General features: G+C 42.1%; 1 protein-coding gene across 2 annotated transcripts in view; it reads right to left on the bottom strand.

Moving 5' to 3' along the window:
- Positions 1-17,588: 17,588 nt before the first annotated feature.
- ADGRA3 (adhesion G protein-coupled receptor A3) overlaps positions 17,589-21,094 on the bottom strand; it is a 99,475-nt gene continuing 95,969 nt past the window's right edge. For both annotated transcript variants that reach the window (XM_068278087.1, XM_068278095.1), the window contains one exon: positions 17,589-19,188. In XM_068278087.1, the coding sequence (XP_068134188.1) occupies positions 17,940-19,188 (1,249 nt within the window). In that variant the 3' untranslated portion in view covers positions 17,589-17,939. The remainder of the gene's footprint in view (positions 19,189-21,094) is intronic.

Consider the following 21,094-nt stretch of genomic DNA (forward strand, 5'->3'; position numbering starts at 1 on the left):
CTTTCCACTACACCACAATGGGTGTGATTCACAAAGCTTTTTCACCAGTTTTCCTGTTTTCATCTCATCTATGTTACATGTTTAAGCTTCCAAAGAGCAAAAATATAATATAATTAAGGTAAGAAAGGTAATATTGAACTGAAGTTAATCAGTAACAACTTATTTTGAGAGATTATTTTGTTCGTAAGTGTGCTGAAAGGTTATTTTTATCACTTGGGTGATAAATAAGTCATTTATGAGAAGTTTTGTGTTTTTGATCCCAGTTCCACCCTATTTATTTGAATTCCATTCAAGAGTTAGAGACAAAAAGAGACAAATTTCAAAGAACCATTAGTGAGATAAAAACAATATATAGTCATTAAAATTATCCCTTTTCACTGGAGGCTGAGTTGCGGAATGCACATAGGCCTTATGACTTCTCTGCATTGCATTAGATTTAATCTAATCTAGGCTATTTATATCTTCTAGTTTATCTACATTATTGCTGAGCTTTTACTGGTGAAGTGTCGTCACGTGAAGCCAGTGTTTTGGTTAGAAGTTTCAGTGATCTTCCATTATCTCCACAGTTATGACAACATTAGGGTTTGTTGCTCCAGTAAGGCCCCTCATCGTCCTGAAGTGTAAGTGATTGTGCCGTGAGCTGGCCTGCCATTCCCTGAGGAAATACAGCGATGACAGCCAGCAACAGAACATCAACATTAAACATTTGACGCTTCGTCCCAATAATCTAATGCTTTCAGTCACATCATCCTTTCTTTCACCAGCACAACATTTCCAAGAGACAACAGTCAACAAGTGAGATTTTTTACGGGAGGCCTAAAATGGTAATAATAGAGTACAACCAAAAAAGGTAACAACTATTGCTTCATGCGTTCTAAAAATGTTAAAGAGGCACTGTAATAACATACAATGGGATGTAAGTCATTATTTAGGATGCCCAATTTTACTTCAGTTATCCAGGTTTCAGTATCAAAAACACTTTCTATATCTATATAATGCTGTATATATTGGTATGTAGCCCCACCAACCCAGTGATGTTTAGCCTAGATTATTAAGTTATGCAGTCTTCTCCTCCCAGAGCATTCTGGAAGACCAGCGCCCATATGCAATTCACTCTTTCTCCTGAGTTTTCTCCTTGGAGTTAATTTTTCATCTTCAATTTAAATCAACTTTTTAGCAATTTGCAATGGAAAAAGTACCAAACAGTAGGTGAAATGGTACTGGGAAAATTATTTTGATGATTTTCTTGCTTGCTGGTGGTGTAAAAGGCATTTTATTTACAAGTTGTGAAAATATCACCTAGGAGAAAACGCGGGTGAAAAAGTGAATTGTGTATGGGCCCAGGTGTTGTTCATGCTCACTTCAAAACACACACATTCCCCAGTAATGCATCTTGCCAGCAGTAAAGATGTCACCACCTGTGTTAAAGTGGACCTGAACTCAGAACGTCCTCTTCTCTAAAAGATAGGCAACAGCATAATAACATTTAAACAAAAAATATTTCTGTGTTACACCTGATACAAATCCTAAAATAAATCTGCACTGTTTCTACTTCCTGATTCATGGAAGCAGCCATGTTGTTAACCTCCTCTACTTTCAAATGGCCTTATCTGCCATCTCTGCAGTCATGTGACACAGGGGAGAGATCAGATTAAAACGTGTGATTAGTCACAGATGAGGGGGGAAATACACTGAGTAAACTCTCTAAATACATACAGGGTGCATTTATCTATGTATTTCTTCAGTCCTGTGCAAGAGTTCAGGTCCACTTTAAATTTAAGTATGTAAATGAGGAAAGATTTTCCAATCAGAAAACACTGGATAAATAATCTAGAATGTATTATTGTAACAAATAAGTAATTTTATTAATTAAGTTATAAACAGTAAAGTTACGCTTTAAGCTCCATAAAACAATGGCCTTGTATATGGCAGAGAGCCATTTTAAAGGTAAAGATCGCAAACTTGCTGCTAAACATGGATCCTTTGTCCTTGTCATGAACAAGGGGGTTTTGGAAAAAGAGGGAAAGAAGTGCCATCCACTTCCTGCACACTCCTCTCATGCCATGGTCAATGCCATTGCCAGTCGGTATTGCACAGGTGTCGGAGCCTCACACAGCCTTGCCTAGCAATTCCTTTCCAATATAAGACATCATGCGTTGGTGGTGGTGGTGGTGGTGGTGGTGGGGGGGGGGGGGGAGTTGGCAGCATACACAGAAGCTGGGTCTACTGTGTAAACACTGTGGTGGAGGACAAAACCACTTGTAGGTCTAGAATCCAAGGTATGTAGAGAGACTGCAGTACATTGGGATGAATTCAATAAAATAGGTTACTTTATTCATACATGCAAAATTATAGGATACATGGCTAACACTCGAGACATGAGTAAGGCACTAGTATCTAAAACATGTTAACTATGTTTTTTACCTTTTTTTTTAATAAATTAATTTTATTGGACTTGTTCCAGCCTGTTGCAGGCTCTCTTCTTACTTTAAACATTACCTTAATATGAAATGCAGAAAACATTACCACCAATGAGGGGTGTAACTAGAAATCACTGGGGCCCAATGTGAAACTTTGGATGGGGGATCATTGGGCCCCCTGCGGCTTCTGGGCCCTCCTGCGGCTGCATCCCTTTCAGGGTCTATTGTTACGCCCCGTCACCAATTAAAACTCCACATATGAAATGTGGCAAACATTACCGCCAATATAAAATGCAGCAATCATTACAACACATTTCAAATGCAGTAGTCATTACCACCAAAATAAAAGTGCAGAAAATATTAATATTATCAGGGAAATATCACTCATTTTCTGGATCGAGCCTACTTTATGTAGCGTGTGTTTAGCTTTAGTGATGTGATTTGGTCAATGTCCTCTGTAAATACAGAGCAAATAATAGATCACCTATAGACTTAATACTAAGTGTGGCCATACATCAGGTGACTTGGCAGCGGATCGACCATCCAATTGGATTATTATAATCGGAATCAGATGAAAATTGGTGCCTCCAAGTGCATGCCCGATTGACAATTTTGGGCCGAAATTGGTCACATTAATCAGTCGGACATGCTGCATGAAGTAGGTCCGACTTGCTCGATCTGGTACGCGGTGGTATTTGGGAGCAATATTGGGATGAAAGATGAATGATGCAACAAAACCCCCGACGCTGTCCTCCCAATGTGTAATGTGCCCCCTTGGTGTCCAGTGCACTATACATCACCAGTCCGTGCCCAACGATTGTCCGCCGCTGGCTCCAGGCGCTGTCCTTTGTCCATACGCATGCCCCATGTGGTTGCTGTAGGCCTGCGTGTACAAAGGCAACAACAAGGGGTAAGTGGACGTGGACAGGTAATGTGCACTGGGCATGGGGGGCACATTACACATGAGGTGGACAACGTTAGGCTGGTGAGGCGGTGGATGCGGCATAACAAGGCCGATTCTGGAACGAATTCAGCATGAAGTCTATCTGGAATCTACCTACTGCGGTGTATGGGCAGCTGACAGATCTCTCTCTAATCAGGTTCAATGAAAGAGGGATTTGTCTCTTGGTCAAATCTGCCCATCATTGCTCGATGTACGGCTACCTTAATAGCTGTACAATATATCATCTTTCACAAATAATTCATACATAGTATAGAATGGAAAAAACAATACATAACAAGCAATTACATTTTCATCAGATTTCTGCAGCTCTGACATGTATCATCTTGTGATGGTTTCTGTTGCCTAGGCACTGTGACAGGTTCCCTTTAAGTTTGGGATAACAGAACAAAGCCATGAAACTTTCTGATCTCAGTGCTGCACAGGTCTGATGCAGCGGACTACATGAGGTACATCTCCTTGAAGCTCACACTTCTGTAATATATTTATCATTTGATATATTAGAAAGAGATCAATAGCACTCTGCAAGTGGTGTTAAAATGACTTAACTGGCTTCTGGCAGCTCCTACAACTCTTTCTGTTAGTGTGCCGAGGCCGAGGTTTTCCAATTTACACTTAAGAGCTGATCTAACAAAGAATTAAAAGAAACGAAAATGTAGCACTAAAATTGCGTTCCAGTAACACAAAAAAAATTACTATAGAGACAGATAAAAGCAACTGCTGTCGGTATTGCAATTGTCTGGAACCAGATGCAAAGGATCCCAACTTAAGTGTATGGGAGGGTTGTATTAGGCTCAGTTCCCACTTGCACCAAAAACGTACCAGTTCGGTACATTTTTGGTAATGCAGGATCGGACATGCAAAGGGATCCAATGCTAAAAATAGCTTGTGCTTCCACTTGCTTCTATTAACAGATCTGTTAAGCCCCGACCCGCTGCATCTTTATCGGATAGTGGATGTGTTTCTCATAGCAACCTATGGTGGAAATGCATAATTCCCGGACACGAATGGGACAAGAAAATGGAGTGGATAGGACACTGAACTGCTCCGTTCCAATCTGAACGGGTCATTTTACTTGGTTCCAAATGGAAACCATGCTTTAGGTAAGAATTTGCTGCCTCCAGAGGAAAATTCCCTTGGTCTGCTCTGGAAAGTGGAAAAAGGATGGAAAGACCTAGTGTAACCCATCCAAAAGCATATTTGCCAGACTGAGCAGTGTCGAATGTACCATGAAGCAACCTGAATGCCGTGTTTCAGGGAGGCAGACTGAAGAGGTCCATAAAAAAAGAACTTCAGGGTCCATAAATAAAACTTCTGCACTATGTAACATTGTTCTAGTGACTGCATGTGCCCACCACACAGATAAAGAATTATACTAACTATGAATCTGTGTCCCTCAACCCTTTCACCTAAGCTCTCCCTATGGCTTCATGAAAAAAAAAAATCTATCTCAGTCTGCTGCAATGTTCTAATGACTGCATGTACACAGCTACAGATAGCAGGTTGAAAAAACTTGTAGACTGACCTTAGCCCTCAGGAGACTAGGGATGCTCATTCGGATTCCACGGAAATGCAATTTCCGAAATTCCGATCGGAAATTGCATTTCCGCATCGGAATGTGGAAATCGGTAATACAAGTGCGGAAATTTCCGCCGACTTTAACATTGATTTTCTCAAAAACTAAGGTCTTTTTGAAAACTTTTTTTTTGCATCTTGTTCACAAGATTCAGTTTAATAAACCCTGAAAAATTTGGTGTTTCTAGGACTTACATGGGCTTTGCTATTAACCACTAAAGTCGACAGATTTTTACTGTAATGTAAAATGCAGAAAATCTGCATTATCTGATATGCGGTAATTTTAAGCCAATCAGAAGACTCAGAGTGAATAAACCAATCAGAGAATGGGGATTTAGGCAGAAATTTCCGCATTCTCTGATTGGCTTATTCATTCTGCGTCTTCTGATTGTCTTAAACCACCACAAAATTGAGCAAACGCATAGAAAATCGCCAATCACCGGAAAACGCTTTAAAAAACGCGGGAAAAAAAGCTCACCACGGACGGCGGACACGCGGGCCGAACGCAATGTGAACAAGGCCTCAAAATCTCTGAAATGGAAGGTTAATTAGATGATTAATGTCAAAAAGTTGTGTGCCGACTGGCTGGAACATGGCATGGCCTACAAAAGCAGAACTGCAAGCAGTTTGCACAGTGCAGGCAATGCCCTTTTACTAGTTCACACCAGAGGCGCTTTTGATTTTTTTAAGCACTGGCGATATTTCAAAATCGACCCTGAAAGCGCTTACACCATGATTTCCTATGCGCTAGTTCGGATGGGGCGTTCCGTTCGCTTTCCGATCAGAAAAGCGATGCATGGACCATTTTCAGGGCGATTTTGCATCAATGGAAGGTATAGGAAAAATGCTCACAAAAATCGATTTGTGCAGTGATTGCATTCACATTTTTAAGAATAAATACATTGTATTTATTATTTTCCGGGTCAAAGAGTTAACTTCCTTGCGTCAGGGAGTGAATTAAAAAAATCACTCTAGAAAAGCGCTTAAAAAAGCGCTTTTAACAAAAACGCACCGCCCACCCAAGTGCCGGGAATCGCAAAAAAAAAAAAAAAAAAAAAAAGGCATGAAAAAATGTCCAACACAAACGCTAACTCGATCGGCACGCAATATGAATAAGGCCTCACTTGTGGTGGTCTGCAGATCCAGTTCCTCCTGGAGACATCCCAGAAAGGCAGAAATGCTGCCCAATCTCATCAACAGACAGCCCATAGAAGAGACAGCTTCTTAGGGTTGCCTGTTTTTCCCCAAAATAACTTGTACCTGGCCTCTCTTCTCGGCTTTCCTGAGCTTAGCAGCTTGCAGACACTGTGGATGTCGATGGAATCAGTAAAAACCTATGAGAGCAGACATTGTCTACTGTCACCTCCTGCTTTCTGTCCCTTTCTTCTGCCTTCTTCTATCACCTTCTCACTGCCAATACTCGGCGTGCCACCAGGAACAAGCACTGCATGTGCCTGGTTTGCCTATGCCTAAAAAAATGTCCCCGTTTCATAGCTTTGTACTGCATTAAGCAGTAGTGCAATCAATATTAGATCAGATTTCAGAAAACAGACTATCAAATGGTGACAAGAGGTCTACTACTATGTAAATGATGGGCATCAAGAAGATATTAAAGTGGACCTGAACTTTTCCACAGGACACAAGGAAAACAGAGAGAAATGCGCCCGGTGTGTTTTTCAAGAGAAAAGCCTGCCTAATTCACCCTCATCTTCAAGTAATCACAAGTATAATTTGATCCCTCAGCTTTGTCAGCATCGAAATGTGTCAGTCCTCAGCAGACAAAGCTAATATGTAAACAGAAGATGTTAACCCTTTGCCCGCTCTCATGAAAGCAGGAAGTAGACACACTGCAGATTTATTGCATAAGTTCTGTAAACAGTAACAAAGAAATGGTTTTCTTTAAAGGTTATTATACTGTTGCTTATCTTTTAGAGCAGAGAACAAGTTCTGAGTTTAGGCCTGCTTTAATTAATGATGTTTTTTTGATCTACTACAAATTGCTTAGTGTATGGGTGTCATTCAGTGACATGAATTGCCCAATGTACTCTGTAGATTGCTGGTGAAAATGTTCAGTGTAAATAGATAACAAGAACCCTCCAGCTCTCGATGTGAAAGAAATTGTCACATTCGGAAGTGTTTTTACCTTCCCATGAAACTCATTTTTTCTTCTCTGTACTTGGAGCCTGTCCCAGCATGGTTAGGATTGATTACTTTGACATTAAACTGATTAAATTCCATCTGCTCTCAAGTTCACATATTCCCACAACATGGAGAAGCTAACACTATATTTCTCTTAAACACCCTGGCGGTTTAGTTTTTTGCAGCGCTCGGCCGCGGGTGGGGTTTTTTTCACCTAATTTTTTTTAATCATGTAGCTAGCCTAGCGCCAGCTACATGATTCCCCCATCCCTGCGCTATCTCTCCCACCCCTCCGATCATACCTAACAGGAAATCTCGCTCTGAACGGGATTTCCTGTTAGGGCTTCCCTTGTCGCCATGGCGACGATCAAAATGACATCATCGATGTCATGGGGAGTCTTAATCCACCCCATAGCGCAGCCTGCCGTTGATTTGCCAGGCTGCGCTATGGGTCTGGGGGAGGGCCCTCTTTCGCGGCGTGTAGCGGCGGATCGGCAGTGATCGAATAAAACACACAGCTAGCAAAGTGCTAGCTACGGGTTTTAAAAAAAAAAAATTGTAAAAAAAAAAAGTGAGGTATCCAGCCTGGCGGTACTGGACGAGCTGAGCTCGTCCATAACGCTAGGCTGGTTAATGTGGCTATAATTTTTAATTTGCAACTCAGGCCAAATTAAGGTTATATTTTATCAAGTGTATGCGCAGCAATCGAGTTAGTATTTGACCTACAGCCAAATTTAGGGTAGTATAAATATCTTAAAGGTGCAACTTAACATTAACAATTTCAGAGGGAGAAAGGAAAAAAAATGTATAGTTACCAGTAGTAAATCTGTCTAATGGTGCCCATACATGATACAATAAAAAGGTTCAATTTTTCCCGTTTATTCGACCAAAATGATAGAATTGAAAAAAGAATCTTTTTTTTGTCGATCAAGAAAAATGAACAATTATCCAGATTTTTTTTTTTATAAAAATCCCATCGAACATGTTGGAAAAATCTTTATATTCGATCTAATGAAATAAACAAACGAAATGACGTAATAAAAAAAAAAAAAAGAAAAATGTTTGCTTGCCATGCGGTAACAGCCCTGATGAATTGACATTTCACAAAATGCTCCTGAAAAATGCGGTAATGCTTGATGAATTGGAGCCTATGTCTGTTTTGGTATGTACCATGTATGGGCACCAACAACTCCATCACCTTACTGGAAAAAGACTCACCCTTGAAGTGCAGCCTAGCTCCACCCACTCACCTGAAAGACATGACTCCCAGCCAATCCCCTCCACCCATGTGATCAAAGGGTACCCCGATACATCCACTGTTGGCTAAGACCCTCTTCAGCTCCGCAGCTGCACTGCCCTGCATGTAGAAGTGGTTTCATGCCTGTGCAGTAGCACAGAGAGTTGCTTGTGCATGGAGAAATGCATGCGCAGCTTCATGCTATTGTGCAGGATGTGCTTTGGGCCTGTGCAGTGGGGCCCAGTTCTTACACGGAGGGTAGTGTGGCCACGAGCAATCATCAACGTCGAAGATTGTTCAACTGCACAGCCTGCATACCTCTATTCCTAAACTTCTGCAGACTGACACTCTTTGGATAAATCTCAGGCGTAAAGCTGAATTTAGACAAAACTGAATTTATGATTAACTTATCTGAAACTGTCAGTACACACTTAGCTGACTCTCTGGGGTTAAGTATCAGCCCAATTATAATAATTATCACAGCATTAAGTAGCCTACAAACCCCAAAGATGTATACTTTGGGAATAATCTCACTTTGATAAAAAAAAAATTAAAAAAAAAAAATTCTCAGGACCCAGATAATTGTTGTAAGCTCTCCTTGTATTTCACAATTAGTGAAAATGACATTGTTACCCCAGCTTCTTTAGGTTCTCCCTGTGACAGTAACAAAAGCATCCTCCAACTTCAGACACAATGTAACAAAAGCATCCTCCAACTTCAGACACAATGTAACAAAAGCATCCTCCAACTTCAGACACAATGTAACAAAAGCATCCTCCAACTTCAGACACAATGTAACAAAAGCATCCTCCAACTTCAGACACAATGTAACAAAAGCATCCTCCAACTTCAGACACAATGTAACAAATGCATCCTCCAACTTCAGACACAATTAATGTAACAAAAGCATCCTCCAACTTCAGACACAAAATAGTATCCGTTTTCCTTGGGCTAATAAACAAGCTAGAGGGAGGAGATCTTCCATAATCCGGACTTTCCCCCTGGAGGTAACATTGATGCATTCAGCTGGTGAATTGCCAACAATTTGAGGTTTGGACATTATGTCAATCTTTGCAAATGATGTCCCTTGAACAATTTAGGCAAAGCTATGATGTCCCCTCAAGTAATTTTTTTTTTTTTTAGATCTTTTCATTTCCTAGGCTCTAATAAAAGCCCCACAAATATTTCTGCATCTTGTTTCAAAGGATGTATTGGAAAACATATCCCTAGGGATAAAGGTAAGATTTTATTTTTACATCAGTTACTCTGATAACTTAAAGAGAACTCGAGGTGTGTTTAAAGAATGCTATCTGCATACAGAGGCTGGATCTGCCTATACAGCCCAGCCTCTGTTGCTATCCCAAACCTTCCTAAGGTCCCCCTGCACTCTGCAATCCCCCATAAATCACAACAGTGCTGTGAGGCTGTGTTTACATCTGTAGTATCAGTCTCGGCTGCTCCCCCGCCTCCTGCATAGCTCCGGTCCCTGCCCCCATCCCTTCCCTCCAATCAGCAGGGAGGGAAAAGATGCAGGCGGGGATCGGAGTTCTGCAGGAGGCGGGGAGAGCAGCAGACTGACACTATAGAGATAAACACAGCCAGCTTTGACAAGCTGTTTGTCAGCAGCGTGGCTGTGATTTATGAGGGATTGCAGAGTGCAGGGGGACCTTAGGGGGGTTTGGGATAGCAACAGAGGCAGGGCTGTATAGGCAGATCCAGCCTCTGTATGCAGATAACATTCTTCAAACCCACCTCGGGTTCTCTTTAAAGGGAACCTGAAGTAAGGAAAATTATTTAAAATAAACACATGACATAGTTGCAAATGAATATTTCATACTAACCTCACTGTCAGTTTCTCTCAGAAGCTTACCATTTTCTTCTTACAGTGATCCCTTCCAGTTCTGACAATGTTTTGTCAGAACGGAAATATACCAGTTGCTGTCAGTTATATTTCAGCAGTTGTCAGTTACAACTGAATGTGCAACGCAATGTCCATGTTTCCCTATGACTCAAGTAGATATTACAGTTCAACAGTGTGCTGACCAGGAAGCTGTTATGGGGTAGTGGCCATTTTTGAAATGGAGGATGGAGAAATGCATTCATCACAGTGGACAAATGGGACGCAGGAGAGCAGAAAGAGATTGAGGAGTAGACTACACAGGAGGTAAGTATGACCTGTGTATGGTTATTTTGACTTTTTATTTTCAGTTCAGGTTCTCTTCTGTCCTAGGCTGGGAAGCGGACGCTCACCAAACACTTTCAGATGCTATATGTGTGCACTGTAATACCACCTTGACAAGGGGAAACATATGATTCCAAGTTAGAGACCTCAATTCATTGTTTTGTTTCTACCTGCCTCCTGAGAAAATGCACAGGATTAACCCCAGTATCTCTGATCTATAGAAGTTGTGTTCATATTGGCAATGCCTGGCATATGTGGTGGGCTTGCCCATCTGCCAAGCTCTTTTTGGTCTTACAGCCTATCAACCTTAGTCAATACACTCCCATTTACCATCATTGGATCCCACGTCCTCATCCTTGGAAACCTGGGAGCATCATTAACCTTAAGCATACGTTTATTCAGTTGGTGGCCTCCCTAGCCAGATGTCATCTTGCTAGACCAGTGATCTGCAAACTTGGCTCTCCAGCTGTTTAGGAACTACAAGTCCCACAATGCATTTGCCTTTATGAATCATGAGTGTGGCTGTCAGACTCCCACAATGCATTGTGGGACTTGTAGTTCCTTAACAGCTGGAAAGCCAAGTTTGCAGATCACTATGCTAGACAATGGAAGACCTCCCACCTGTTGAGGAAAAAAGGTGCTTAGGCCTCTTACGAATATCCAGATATCTGAATTTATCCTAACTAGGCTGGATGACCATCTAGATAACTTTCAAAATATATGGAATCCAGGGGTGCAGAGAACAGACAACTTGGGCCTGCAACCGCTGCTACAGTTCTCCTGAGGCCTATCTGTTCCAACTTTATGTGACTTTCCATTTTCTCAAGTTATTCCATTGAACATTGAAGAACTTATTTGTTAAGTAGCTATGGCTTCAATTCATCAAAGGCTGTTCGATTAAAAAAAAAAATGGAAAAATATTGCATTCCGTATTTTAGACGTTTTTTGGCAATTCATCAAGATTTTCACAGGTGCAGTAGAAGTTTGGTAATTTACCGAAAAAATTGGCTTCAATTCACAAAAACCTGTTAGGTAACAGCAGAAGAGTATGGAGTTGTCTCCGGTTTGCTACATGCTGTTCAGTGCAGTGAGGGCATTACAATAGTAATAGTCATCCCAGACATCTCTTTAGAATATACATGTCTGTTATACTGCCTCTGCTCCCTTTGAATTTGTCCATTAGTCCTAACATTTTATTTTATTGCCACAGTTTAGGTAAACTTCCAAGAAACATTAAACACACCATGCTTAGGTGATTTCCCCAGTTGTTCCTCTGGTTGAAGGGCTGCAGGGGAAACTTCTTTTGTACTGGATTTCTACTGTGCTGCTTGGAGGGTAGAGATGCTTGTTCCTCCCGAGAAGCTATCTTATCCTGTCACAGGGACTGTCAGGAGACAGAGTAGTACCCTTTGTTATGGCTCTGAGTATTGATACAAATTCATGCGTGTAGATCATACTGTATATTACACCTGTCATTTTACGCAAATATTTTAGAACCCTTGCTTGGGTATCTATGTGTGTGAATGCGGTTCATTAATAAAAAAAACAAACAAAAACGTTTTGAAACTAAAAACAGATCGTACCACTCTGACGGGGCACGGAGATTACTATGCTAATCACAATGTCCTTGCAGTCGGCAAAAAGCATACACTTCAAAAACTGGATCGAAGTGCATGCTGTGTGGAAGGGCCCTTTCTGTACTTTAATTGCACAGTTAACAAACAAATGTTTTCAGCTGCATTCACAAAACACAAATATACTGATCCTTATGGCCCAAATACAGCACAACTGCAGCAACAATATATAAACACAGCATTGTTTCTTCCTTTTGTGCATCTCAGCCTTTAGAATCTGCCCAGTCTAGGGCCTCAATTTCTCCCTCCACCCTTCTCAGATTTCCAGCATCGTCTCTACGATGATAATTATCACACTCTCCTTAGTCTAAAATTACAATCAGTATTTATAAATCCTTACTTCTGCTAGCTAATCCTGTCCTGAGGGGGTTAATATGAGCTTTCAAGGGCAACTGAAGTGAGAGGAACATGGAGGCTGTCATGTTCATTTCCTTTTAAACAACACCTGGCATCCTGCTGATCTCTCTGGCTGCAGTAGTGCTTGAATCACACACCTGAAAACAACCATGCAGCAAATGCAGTGAAACTTAAGTCAAACATCTGATGTGCAAAGTATTAGAGGAAGAGGATCAGCAGGACAGCCAGGTAATTTGTATTGTTTAAAAGGAAATAAATATGGCAGCTTCCATATCCTTTAAGTGCACATTGCTTGGCTGTCTGTCAATGTCCTGTTGATCTCCGCATCAGTGATAGGTGTGGGCACCCCTAGGGTATTGAATCTAAGTAGGCACGGGTCTTCACCAGTTCACTCCACAAGGGATGATGGGCTCATGTCACCCCTAATGAGAGATGGACTACTTAGCTACTTAGTGCCCACTAGGTCGTGACTGGGACTGCCCCACCAGCGATGAGAACAGGAGAGGTGAACCCTGCAGTAAGGGGAGAAGGGCGGACTGATGTGACAGGACAGACTGAGGACTGACAAGACAGGACAGGTTGATAGCTGTCTGGACTGTGGTGACTGACTGACTGAGGACAGGCTAGGCAGATATGACAGGACAGGTAGAGTTGATTTCCGTGACAGAACAGACTGACAAAGAGAAACCGTGACCAAGACTTTAACTTCATCCCATTCAGTAACGGATACCCCCTTTACCATGAGAAATCTTTTCCTTTTCACAAACGGATCATTGGGGGCTATTTATGGCTGATATTGTGGTGAAACCCCTTGCACAGGAAACTGAGGACCATGGTCCTGGCAGTTTCCTGTCTGTGAACCCCGTTGCATTGTGAGAAATAGCTGTTTACAGCGGTTTCCAACTGCCAAAAAAAGCAAGCAGCAGCTACTTCCAATGACATCACCTGCCAGCAGTAAAAATGTCACCATGTGATAAATGTCAGAATTTAAATCAGGGAGAGGAAAGCTTTTACAATGGGAAAACACTGACAATCATTTATACATAATCATTGTAAAAATTAAGCACTTCTTTATTACATTATTTTCACTGGAGTTCCTCTTTAACTGCTGTGACAGGACGGGGCAGACCAGACTGACTTGACTGCTGTGACAGGACTGACGGACTGGACAGGGCAGAAGAGGGAGTGACTGGAGTCGCAAACAGCTTAGAGACATGTAGCAGCTGCTCAGTTTACAAAACAGCACTGAGCGCTGTTTGGTCAGGGTTTAAAAGGACAACTGAAGTGAGAGGGATATGGAGGCTGCCATATTGATTTCCTTTTAAACAATACCAGTTGCCCTGCTGATCTATTTAGCTGCAGGAGTGTCTGAATAACATCAGGAAAAAGCATGCAGCTAATCTTGTCAGATCTGACAATAATGTGAGAAACACCTGATCTGCTGCATACTTGTTCAGGGGCTATGGCTAAAAGTATTAGATGTTGAGGATCAGCAGGACAGCCAGGCAATTGGTATTGCTTACAATGAAATAAATATGGAAGCCTCCATATCCCCATCACTTCAGTTGACCTTTAAATACCCTGGCCTTCGCACCACTGACGAAACCCCTGTGATAGCCTATAAAAGGTTACAGACTCCTGCGTATTGCACGTTACAATTGCCCACCAACTGGTTTGAAAATTGGACTTTTGATGACATGGTGCTATGACATTTACAAAGCCACGTGCTTAATGCAAGGATAACTATTATAAAAAAATCATGCAAGTTATTGTTTAACATAACAAAGAGAGTTGAAAATCACAATTTAATGGCAGTTATAGTTTACTTACTTTTTATTTTTACAACAGGAGGTTATATGAAATGTGCCTGTTTACGCCATCAATCCTCCCCTAGAGGAACTGTAATAAAATATTGTAGAATGTAATAAATTATCCAGGTTACTCATTTTACCTTAATTATCCTGGTTTCAGCAGTAGAAACACTTCATATACTGTAGTAGGTAAAAAGGGCACCCTGTTAAAAATGGCAGAAACGTAGAACCGCACACCTTGTGCAGGATCCCCAGCAATTGTAATCCACAAAGTAAAAGTACGGATCCGCGCACAGATTTATGCAGGAATGCCTGTCCAAGCGTTGGCAAAGGGCTCCGAAACTATCATCGGTGCATGCTCAGAATATACTGCACGTGTGTGATGGGACAATAAAGATTTACACTGTTCCTGCACAAGTCTGTGTGCGGATCGGTACTTTTACTTTGTCTGTTAAAAATAGTGCTGCCATAGTCGGAAATTTTAAAAGCCGAGATTATTCTGGCCGCTATTTATAGCTTCAATTTGCATAGTGGGTGACCCCGGCACCCACTATTTACTGTTTGTAGCAGCTATTTTGTGGTTGCTAGAAGAACAGAAAATGCTCTACAGTCAGACAATTTTGCTTTTAAAGGACAACTATGGTGAAAAAATTAATTTTTAAATTACATACATATAAATGTGCATTTCTCCCAGATTAAAATGCACCATTAATTACTTTTATCTGGCTTTCTATCCCGAGAGAACCTAATACAAGGTATACATCTACCTACCTATGGGGGCTAATACTACGTCTGGCTACCTATACTGGAGGTATATGGGTACCTAATACTGGGGCACATCTGGTTATTTATACTGAGGGGGGACCTAATACTGGAGGGAACATCTGGTTATTTATACTGAGGGGGACCTAATACTGGTGGAACATCCGGCCACCTGTACTGGGGCACATCTGGTTATTTATACTGAGGGGGGACCTAATACTGGAGGGCACATCTGGTTACCTATACTGGGGCACATCTGGTTATTTATACTGAGGGGGGTCCTAAAACTGGAGGCTTGACTGGCTACCCGTACTGGGTGGCCAATTCTGGGGCACATCTGGTTATTTATACTGAGGGGGACCTAATACTGGAGGCACATCCGGCTACCTGTACTGGGTGGCTAATACTGGGGCACATCTGGTTATTTATACTGAGGGGGGACCTAATACTGGTGGAACATCCGGCTACCTGTACTGGGTCGCTAATACTGGGGCACATCTGGTTATTTATACTGAGGGGGACCTAATACTGGAGGCACATCGGGCTATTTATACAGGAGAGGGGAGGGGGTACCTTAATTCGAATAAAAATGTACCAGGAAAAAAGGGCACAGGAGATTGCCGCTAGTAGATGATTAAAATTAAGAACATTCTACTACTGAAATCCGTCCCTCTATCTATGCATAACCCTTAACCCCTCTCTTGGTGTCGCCTAACACAACCCCCTCCTCCCCAGTGGTGCCTAAACTTTAACTTCCCTACCCGCTGCAGAGCCACGATTTGTGGCAGTAAAGTTGGGCACAGGAAGCCGCCCGATAAAATAACGGGTACTGAGTCTACCCGCTATGCAATTTGCTATGTAAAGTAGCAACCCATAGTGGGAAGACTTGGCACCGGCCATTTTAATCTGGCACCTCCCTGCGCCCAAATTTTCACCCATTGCGGCTTTTATAATGGGAGCCTAGGGCAGTGCCTTTTTTTCTTTTTTGATTCCTGGAATACGGTGGCACTCTACCTCGCCTAAAACCTGGGTACCCTTGGAATCAGCAACAACATCCCCACATCTTTGAGACCTCATTGCACTAAGTCTATTACAATTAGACTCTCTACCCTCTGACTCCCCTACTGTACAAGCCACATTTCAGGCCTGGAAGGTTTTTGTAGATAATGGTACATTCAAAGACAATACTTCACAGTGTTCTCCACAGGCTTTTTTAGCCGGGTGCTCCACCCGGCCAGTTTTTGTGAGCACCCGGCTGTCATCGGCTCATCTCCTCCTCTGCTATAAGCAGAGTTGTGCACAGAAGCACCGGACCTGCATTCTCTCATATTGCCCCACCCGGCTACTTTTTCATGCCACCCGGCTGGAAAAAAATTCTGGGGAGAACACTGCTTCACAGTTAAGAATTTCAATAATAGTATGAATTTATGTAATTCCTGACTAACTACAAGAAGTGGTTAGCATTGGGAATTAATTCACTAGGTGGCTTAATGATGTCTGGTAAATTATTCTTTTTTTTCAACTTAAGCTTTGAAATATTTGGACATTGACCTAACGAGGTACCAATATCCCCAAATCACTTGCTGGATGAAAGCCACCCACTTGAAAATACTTCCACTTCTACAATTAGTAGCTGGTAGAGGGTAAGGCAGACATCAAATGTTTGTTCAAACTACATTGTAATTTCCAGGGCTGTGGAGTCGGAGTCGGGGCAATTTTGGGCACCTGGAGTCGGAGTTGGAGTCGTTGATTTCATAAACTGAGGAGTCTGAGTCGGATGACTTTTGTACAAAATCCACAGCCCTGTTAAGTATTAGACTAAGGAGTCGGAGTCGAGGAGTCGGAGCCATTCTGGGTACCCAGAGTCGGAGTCGTGGGTTTATAAACTGAGGAGTCTTAGTCGGAGTTGGAAGATTTTTGTACCGACTCCACAGCCCTGGTTATTGCTCTAGTTTATGTAGGAGTAAGATTTTTTTTTTTTTTAACAGTTATAATTGTTGTTATACTTTGAGTAACCATATCCTTCAACTTCGCTTTAATTCTGTAGAAGTAGCGTTTTCCATCAAGGCAATGCATTTCTTTTGACACTTTTACTCATTTGTATATGCGATTCCTAGAACCACAATGTCCGAGAAATATAATTCTGCATGATTTGATTGCCTATTTATTTTCCTATAATGTACAAAACTTCAATAAAAACTATTTAAAACTTGTTTTAGGCGCTAGTCTACCTGAGGAGACCCAGTGGGAGACCTCATAGGGAAATTCCGCAAATGTGGCTGGTTGGTGTTTTAACAGTTCTCCAATGACAGCACCCTCTACAATGTTTATGCTTCAGATAGGCTGTAATAACAACCACACCCACACTATTTGGCCAATTACAATGCTTCTAGTTTTAGAAGGTGCTGTGACTGGAGAACTGTTCCCTATGGATCATCTCAAGTAGACTAGCGCCTTGTTTTGCTCATCATTTCCTTTAGACAATGAACACAAGTTTCAATTGTATCAAATATGACTAAAAAAAAAGCCATTTATTACATGTTTAAATACAAATCCATTAAGGAAAAAGGCATTCCAGATATGTCAAAAATACATAAAAAAGTTTGTCTTTTCTTAAAAAAATATTTATAAAATAATAAAAAAAGAAAACATCACACGCAAGAAAAAACAAGTCTCATATAAAGTCAATTGAAGTTAGAAATTAGAATATCTTCCTTCCTTCATAGCTCGTGTTCTCCCAAAAAGTACAAATTATACTATTACAAATAAAAGACTGTAAACATTAGTAGTTATCAAGTCTTTGAAGGAATGGATCCATCCTATCTAAAAAGAGTTGTCACCACTAATCCAGCATGGAAGTACTACACAGTAGTTTCATGCTTCCATAATCCAGTCCGAACATTGCCATTACTATCTGCATTTAATGGTGGCTCCTCCGCCACTTCATCTTTAGCTGGCTCATTTTGGACAGCTAGATTTAGGCCGTACGATTTTTGCTGGCTTTCCAATTCCACAGCTATGGGTTCCCTCAAAATGTCTTTTTTGTGGTTACTGGAAGCTGCCTTGTCCATGTTTCTGCTATATCTTGGCAGAGAGCTACCAGCATCACTACTGTCCTGGTGGCTCTGATTAAAATGGCGCTCACGGTATGCCAAATAAGCTCTCCTGCTGCGAGAATGACCTTCAGAATAGCTTGGCCGACTTCTTGGAACTGCGCTTTGTACGCTCCCATCAACACTTGTTGGGACATCGTAAGCATATTCCCTAAGAACGGTGAGCCTGCTTGAACGGTGGCCTTTGCTTCTGTTCTTGTGATGTCTGGATGGATGACCATTAGAACGATACTGAACCTCTAAGGGTGCAACATGCATTTTGATGTCATTGTCCAAAGAATGTTCAGTCAAACTGTTGTCAAGCTGGGGTGCTGGTGCTGTGTTGGCTGGCAATGAGTTTGTGTTACACTGAGCTGCAGCTGCTTGTATATTAGTTAATTTGCAACCCTGTGAAGAGTTTTTGACACTAGATGCAGTCTTATTAGTGCACGAGGACTCAGCACTGCTGTTTGTACACTTTGGAGCCTCTCCATTAGTGATCGTAGAGTTGGACGGTGGAACATTTACTTGGACAGAGTATGTACTCCTGCCTGGGCAAAAGGTATTTATTAAAGCTCTTCTCAAATCTTCCCGATTAATGCAGTGGTGTACCACTAAAAAGGCACCGAGGCTTAGACAAGTGACCCCAAAAAAGCAACTGAAGACCAGGTCCATGGGATAGTACAAGGAAACTGCCAAAGCTCCAAAAATCCAGAGGGAAACATAGAGAAACAGAGTGAGACTGGCTCCAAGCAGTTGGGCTTGGAAGGTCTGTTCATTTTCCAAAGCTGATGTGGACACTAAAGACACAGAGAGAGAATCTTGATGATTCCCCTCTCCGCTTTCGCTGGCTGCTAGTCGCTGCTGTTCCTCGGTCTGTTCTTTCAACTCAAACACTCTGTCTGGGTGCCGCTTCAGTTGAATAAATATACAGAGGAAGTACATACAATTTATAAAGACAATAAAGCTTGCTGGACCATAGAATGCTCCAAGACTGGGTTCCCAAGCCATCCAACAGCTGAAAATGGAAAAAAAAAGTAATTAAAATTCTACAGAGCAAACAATGAAAAAATAAAATATTTGCAAGAGGAAAATAAAGACAGACAATATTTAAAGCAAACCTAAAGCATTACTAAAGGTGGCAACAAGCCAAGATAGATCAAATAAATGAAACACCCCCCAAAACTAGCATTTAACGGGCATGTTGTTTGCAAAGTGGTGACTACGTCTGGTTAAAGGCAACTGTAACATCCCCCCCAAAAAAATTGCCTAAAAATAGTTAGTGCCCCAAATATATAAGTGGGAAGCCTCCCCGTGGCGCTCCTGGATAGTGCTAATGTGGCATGAACTAATTCCCGCAGGGCGACCGCTTTGCGGTATTCGTTTTTTGACCCTGCATAGTTTGGCGTGCGAAAGCAAATGCATATTTGCATGAGCATTGCCTCATGAATAGCCAATTGAGCCAGATTTGCAGAGCCAGACTTGCTAGGGTTAAAACTTGGTGTTAGAGCACGCATACATTTTCCTCAGGTAAGCATTTTTTGCAGTTGTATCCTTTGGAGGCAGGTGGAAGATGGCTTGCTCTGGTGGTGTGAGCCCTGGAGTGAGTTGTTTGCACCTGTCCTCCCCCCCCCTCTGGAGTGTTGTGTGTGAGCCAGCCCTGAGCTCTAAAGCTCGGGGTGAATCATGCTTCACTCCTTTCTCATGTGGTGCCCCCAAGTTAATGCGCATGTAGCAGAACGCAATGGACGTTAAGGTAAGTGCTGGTTTTTAATATTGGGAGGTTGGAGCGGATGGCTCCCCCCGTCGCTGGCCACGCTTGGGGGGGGGGGGGGGGGAGGGGGCGGGGGTCGCCTGCGCCACCCAGTCTCCCCCTCCGGGGTGCTGCTGTGGTTCTCAGGCGGTGAGAGTGCCTGGGACCCCGCAGTCCCCCGGTTGTATGGGGGCATTGGGAAGCCTCCCCGTGGCGCTCCTGGATAGTGCTAATGTGGCATGAACTAATTCCCGCAGGGCGACCGCTTTGCGGTATTCGTTTTTTGACCCTGCATAGTTTGGCGTGCGAAAGCAAATGCATATTTGCATGAGCATTGCCTCATGAATAGCCAATTGAGCCAGATTTGCAGAGCCAGACTTGCTAGGGTTAAAACTTGGTGTTAGAGCACGCATACATTTTCCTCAGGTAAGCACCAAATATATAAGTAACCCCCTTATTCTTTTCTAAAATAGGTCTCTATATGTCCCCTTGTTTTTAATTTTCTTTGTATCTGAGCTGTGCGCCTTTGTAGAACATTTGTACAGATTTATGTCATACCCACATCCAGTGTTACTGTGGATCTATAGAGTAAAGCTATGTAAACACACTGAATTAAATTCGGCTGATAAAGACAGTCTTGCGCAAGAATCTAGCGTGTCACTTGAGGGCTGGAACTCACTAGAGCGATTTTCTGAGCGTTTAGGGAGCGATTCAAACTGCGAGCGATTTCCCTAATGTTAACGGATGGGCCAAATTCCATGGGATGGATTGCGATTACCAAATCGCAAAACTCAGGACATGCAGCATTTTTGAGCGTTAGCGTTTCTGAAATGTAAAGTATATAAACGCTGGCATAATCACTCGTCAAAACCTACACAGCGCAATTTTGCAAGCGTTTTTATATTACTGCACACTGTAACAAAATGAGAATTAATTGAAAGGACCAATCAGAATTAAAAACGCTAACCGCTACACAACTGCTGGCAAATTAATTACACCTTTTAAAATCAATCTCGAAACCACCATGAAATCGCTTACAAACCGCTCATACAAAGCAATTAGCGGTAGCGTTTTGTAGTGGGTTCCAGGCCTCAAGTAAATGATAGGGGTGGAGAGCCTATAATGTAAACATCGCATCAGATTATATTGGTGAGACAGCTGTGCGCCCTTC

Source organism: Hyperolius riggenbachi, chromosome 1, assembly GCF_040937935.1.
Source record: "Hyperolius riggenbachi isolate aHypRig1 chromosome 1, aHypRig1.pri, whole genome shotgun sequence".
Classification (NCBI taxonomy): domain Eukaryota; kingdom Metazoa; phylum Chordata; class Amphibia; order Anura; family Hyperoliidae; genus Hyperolius; species Hyperolius riggenbachi.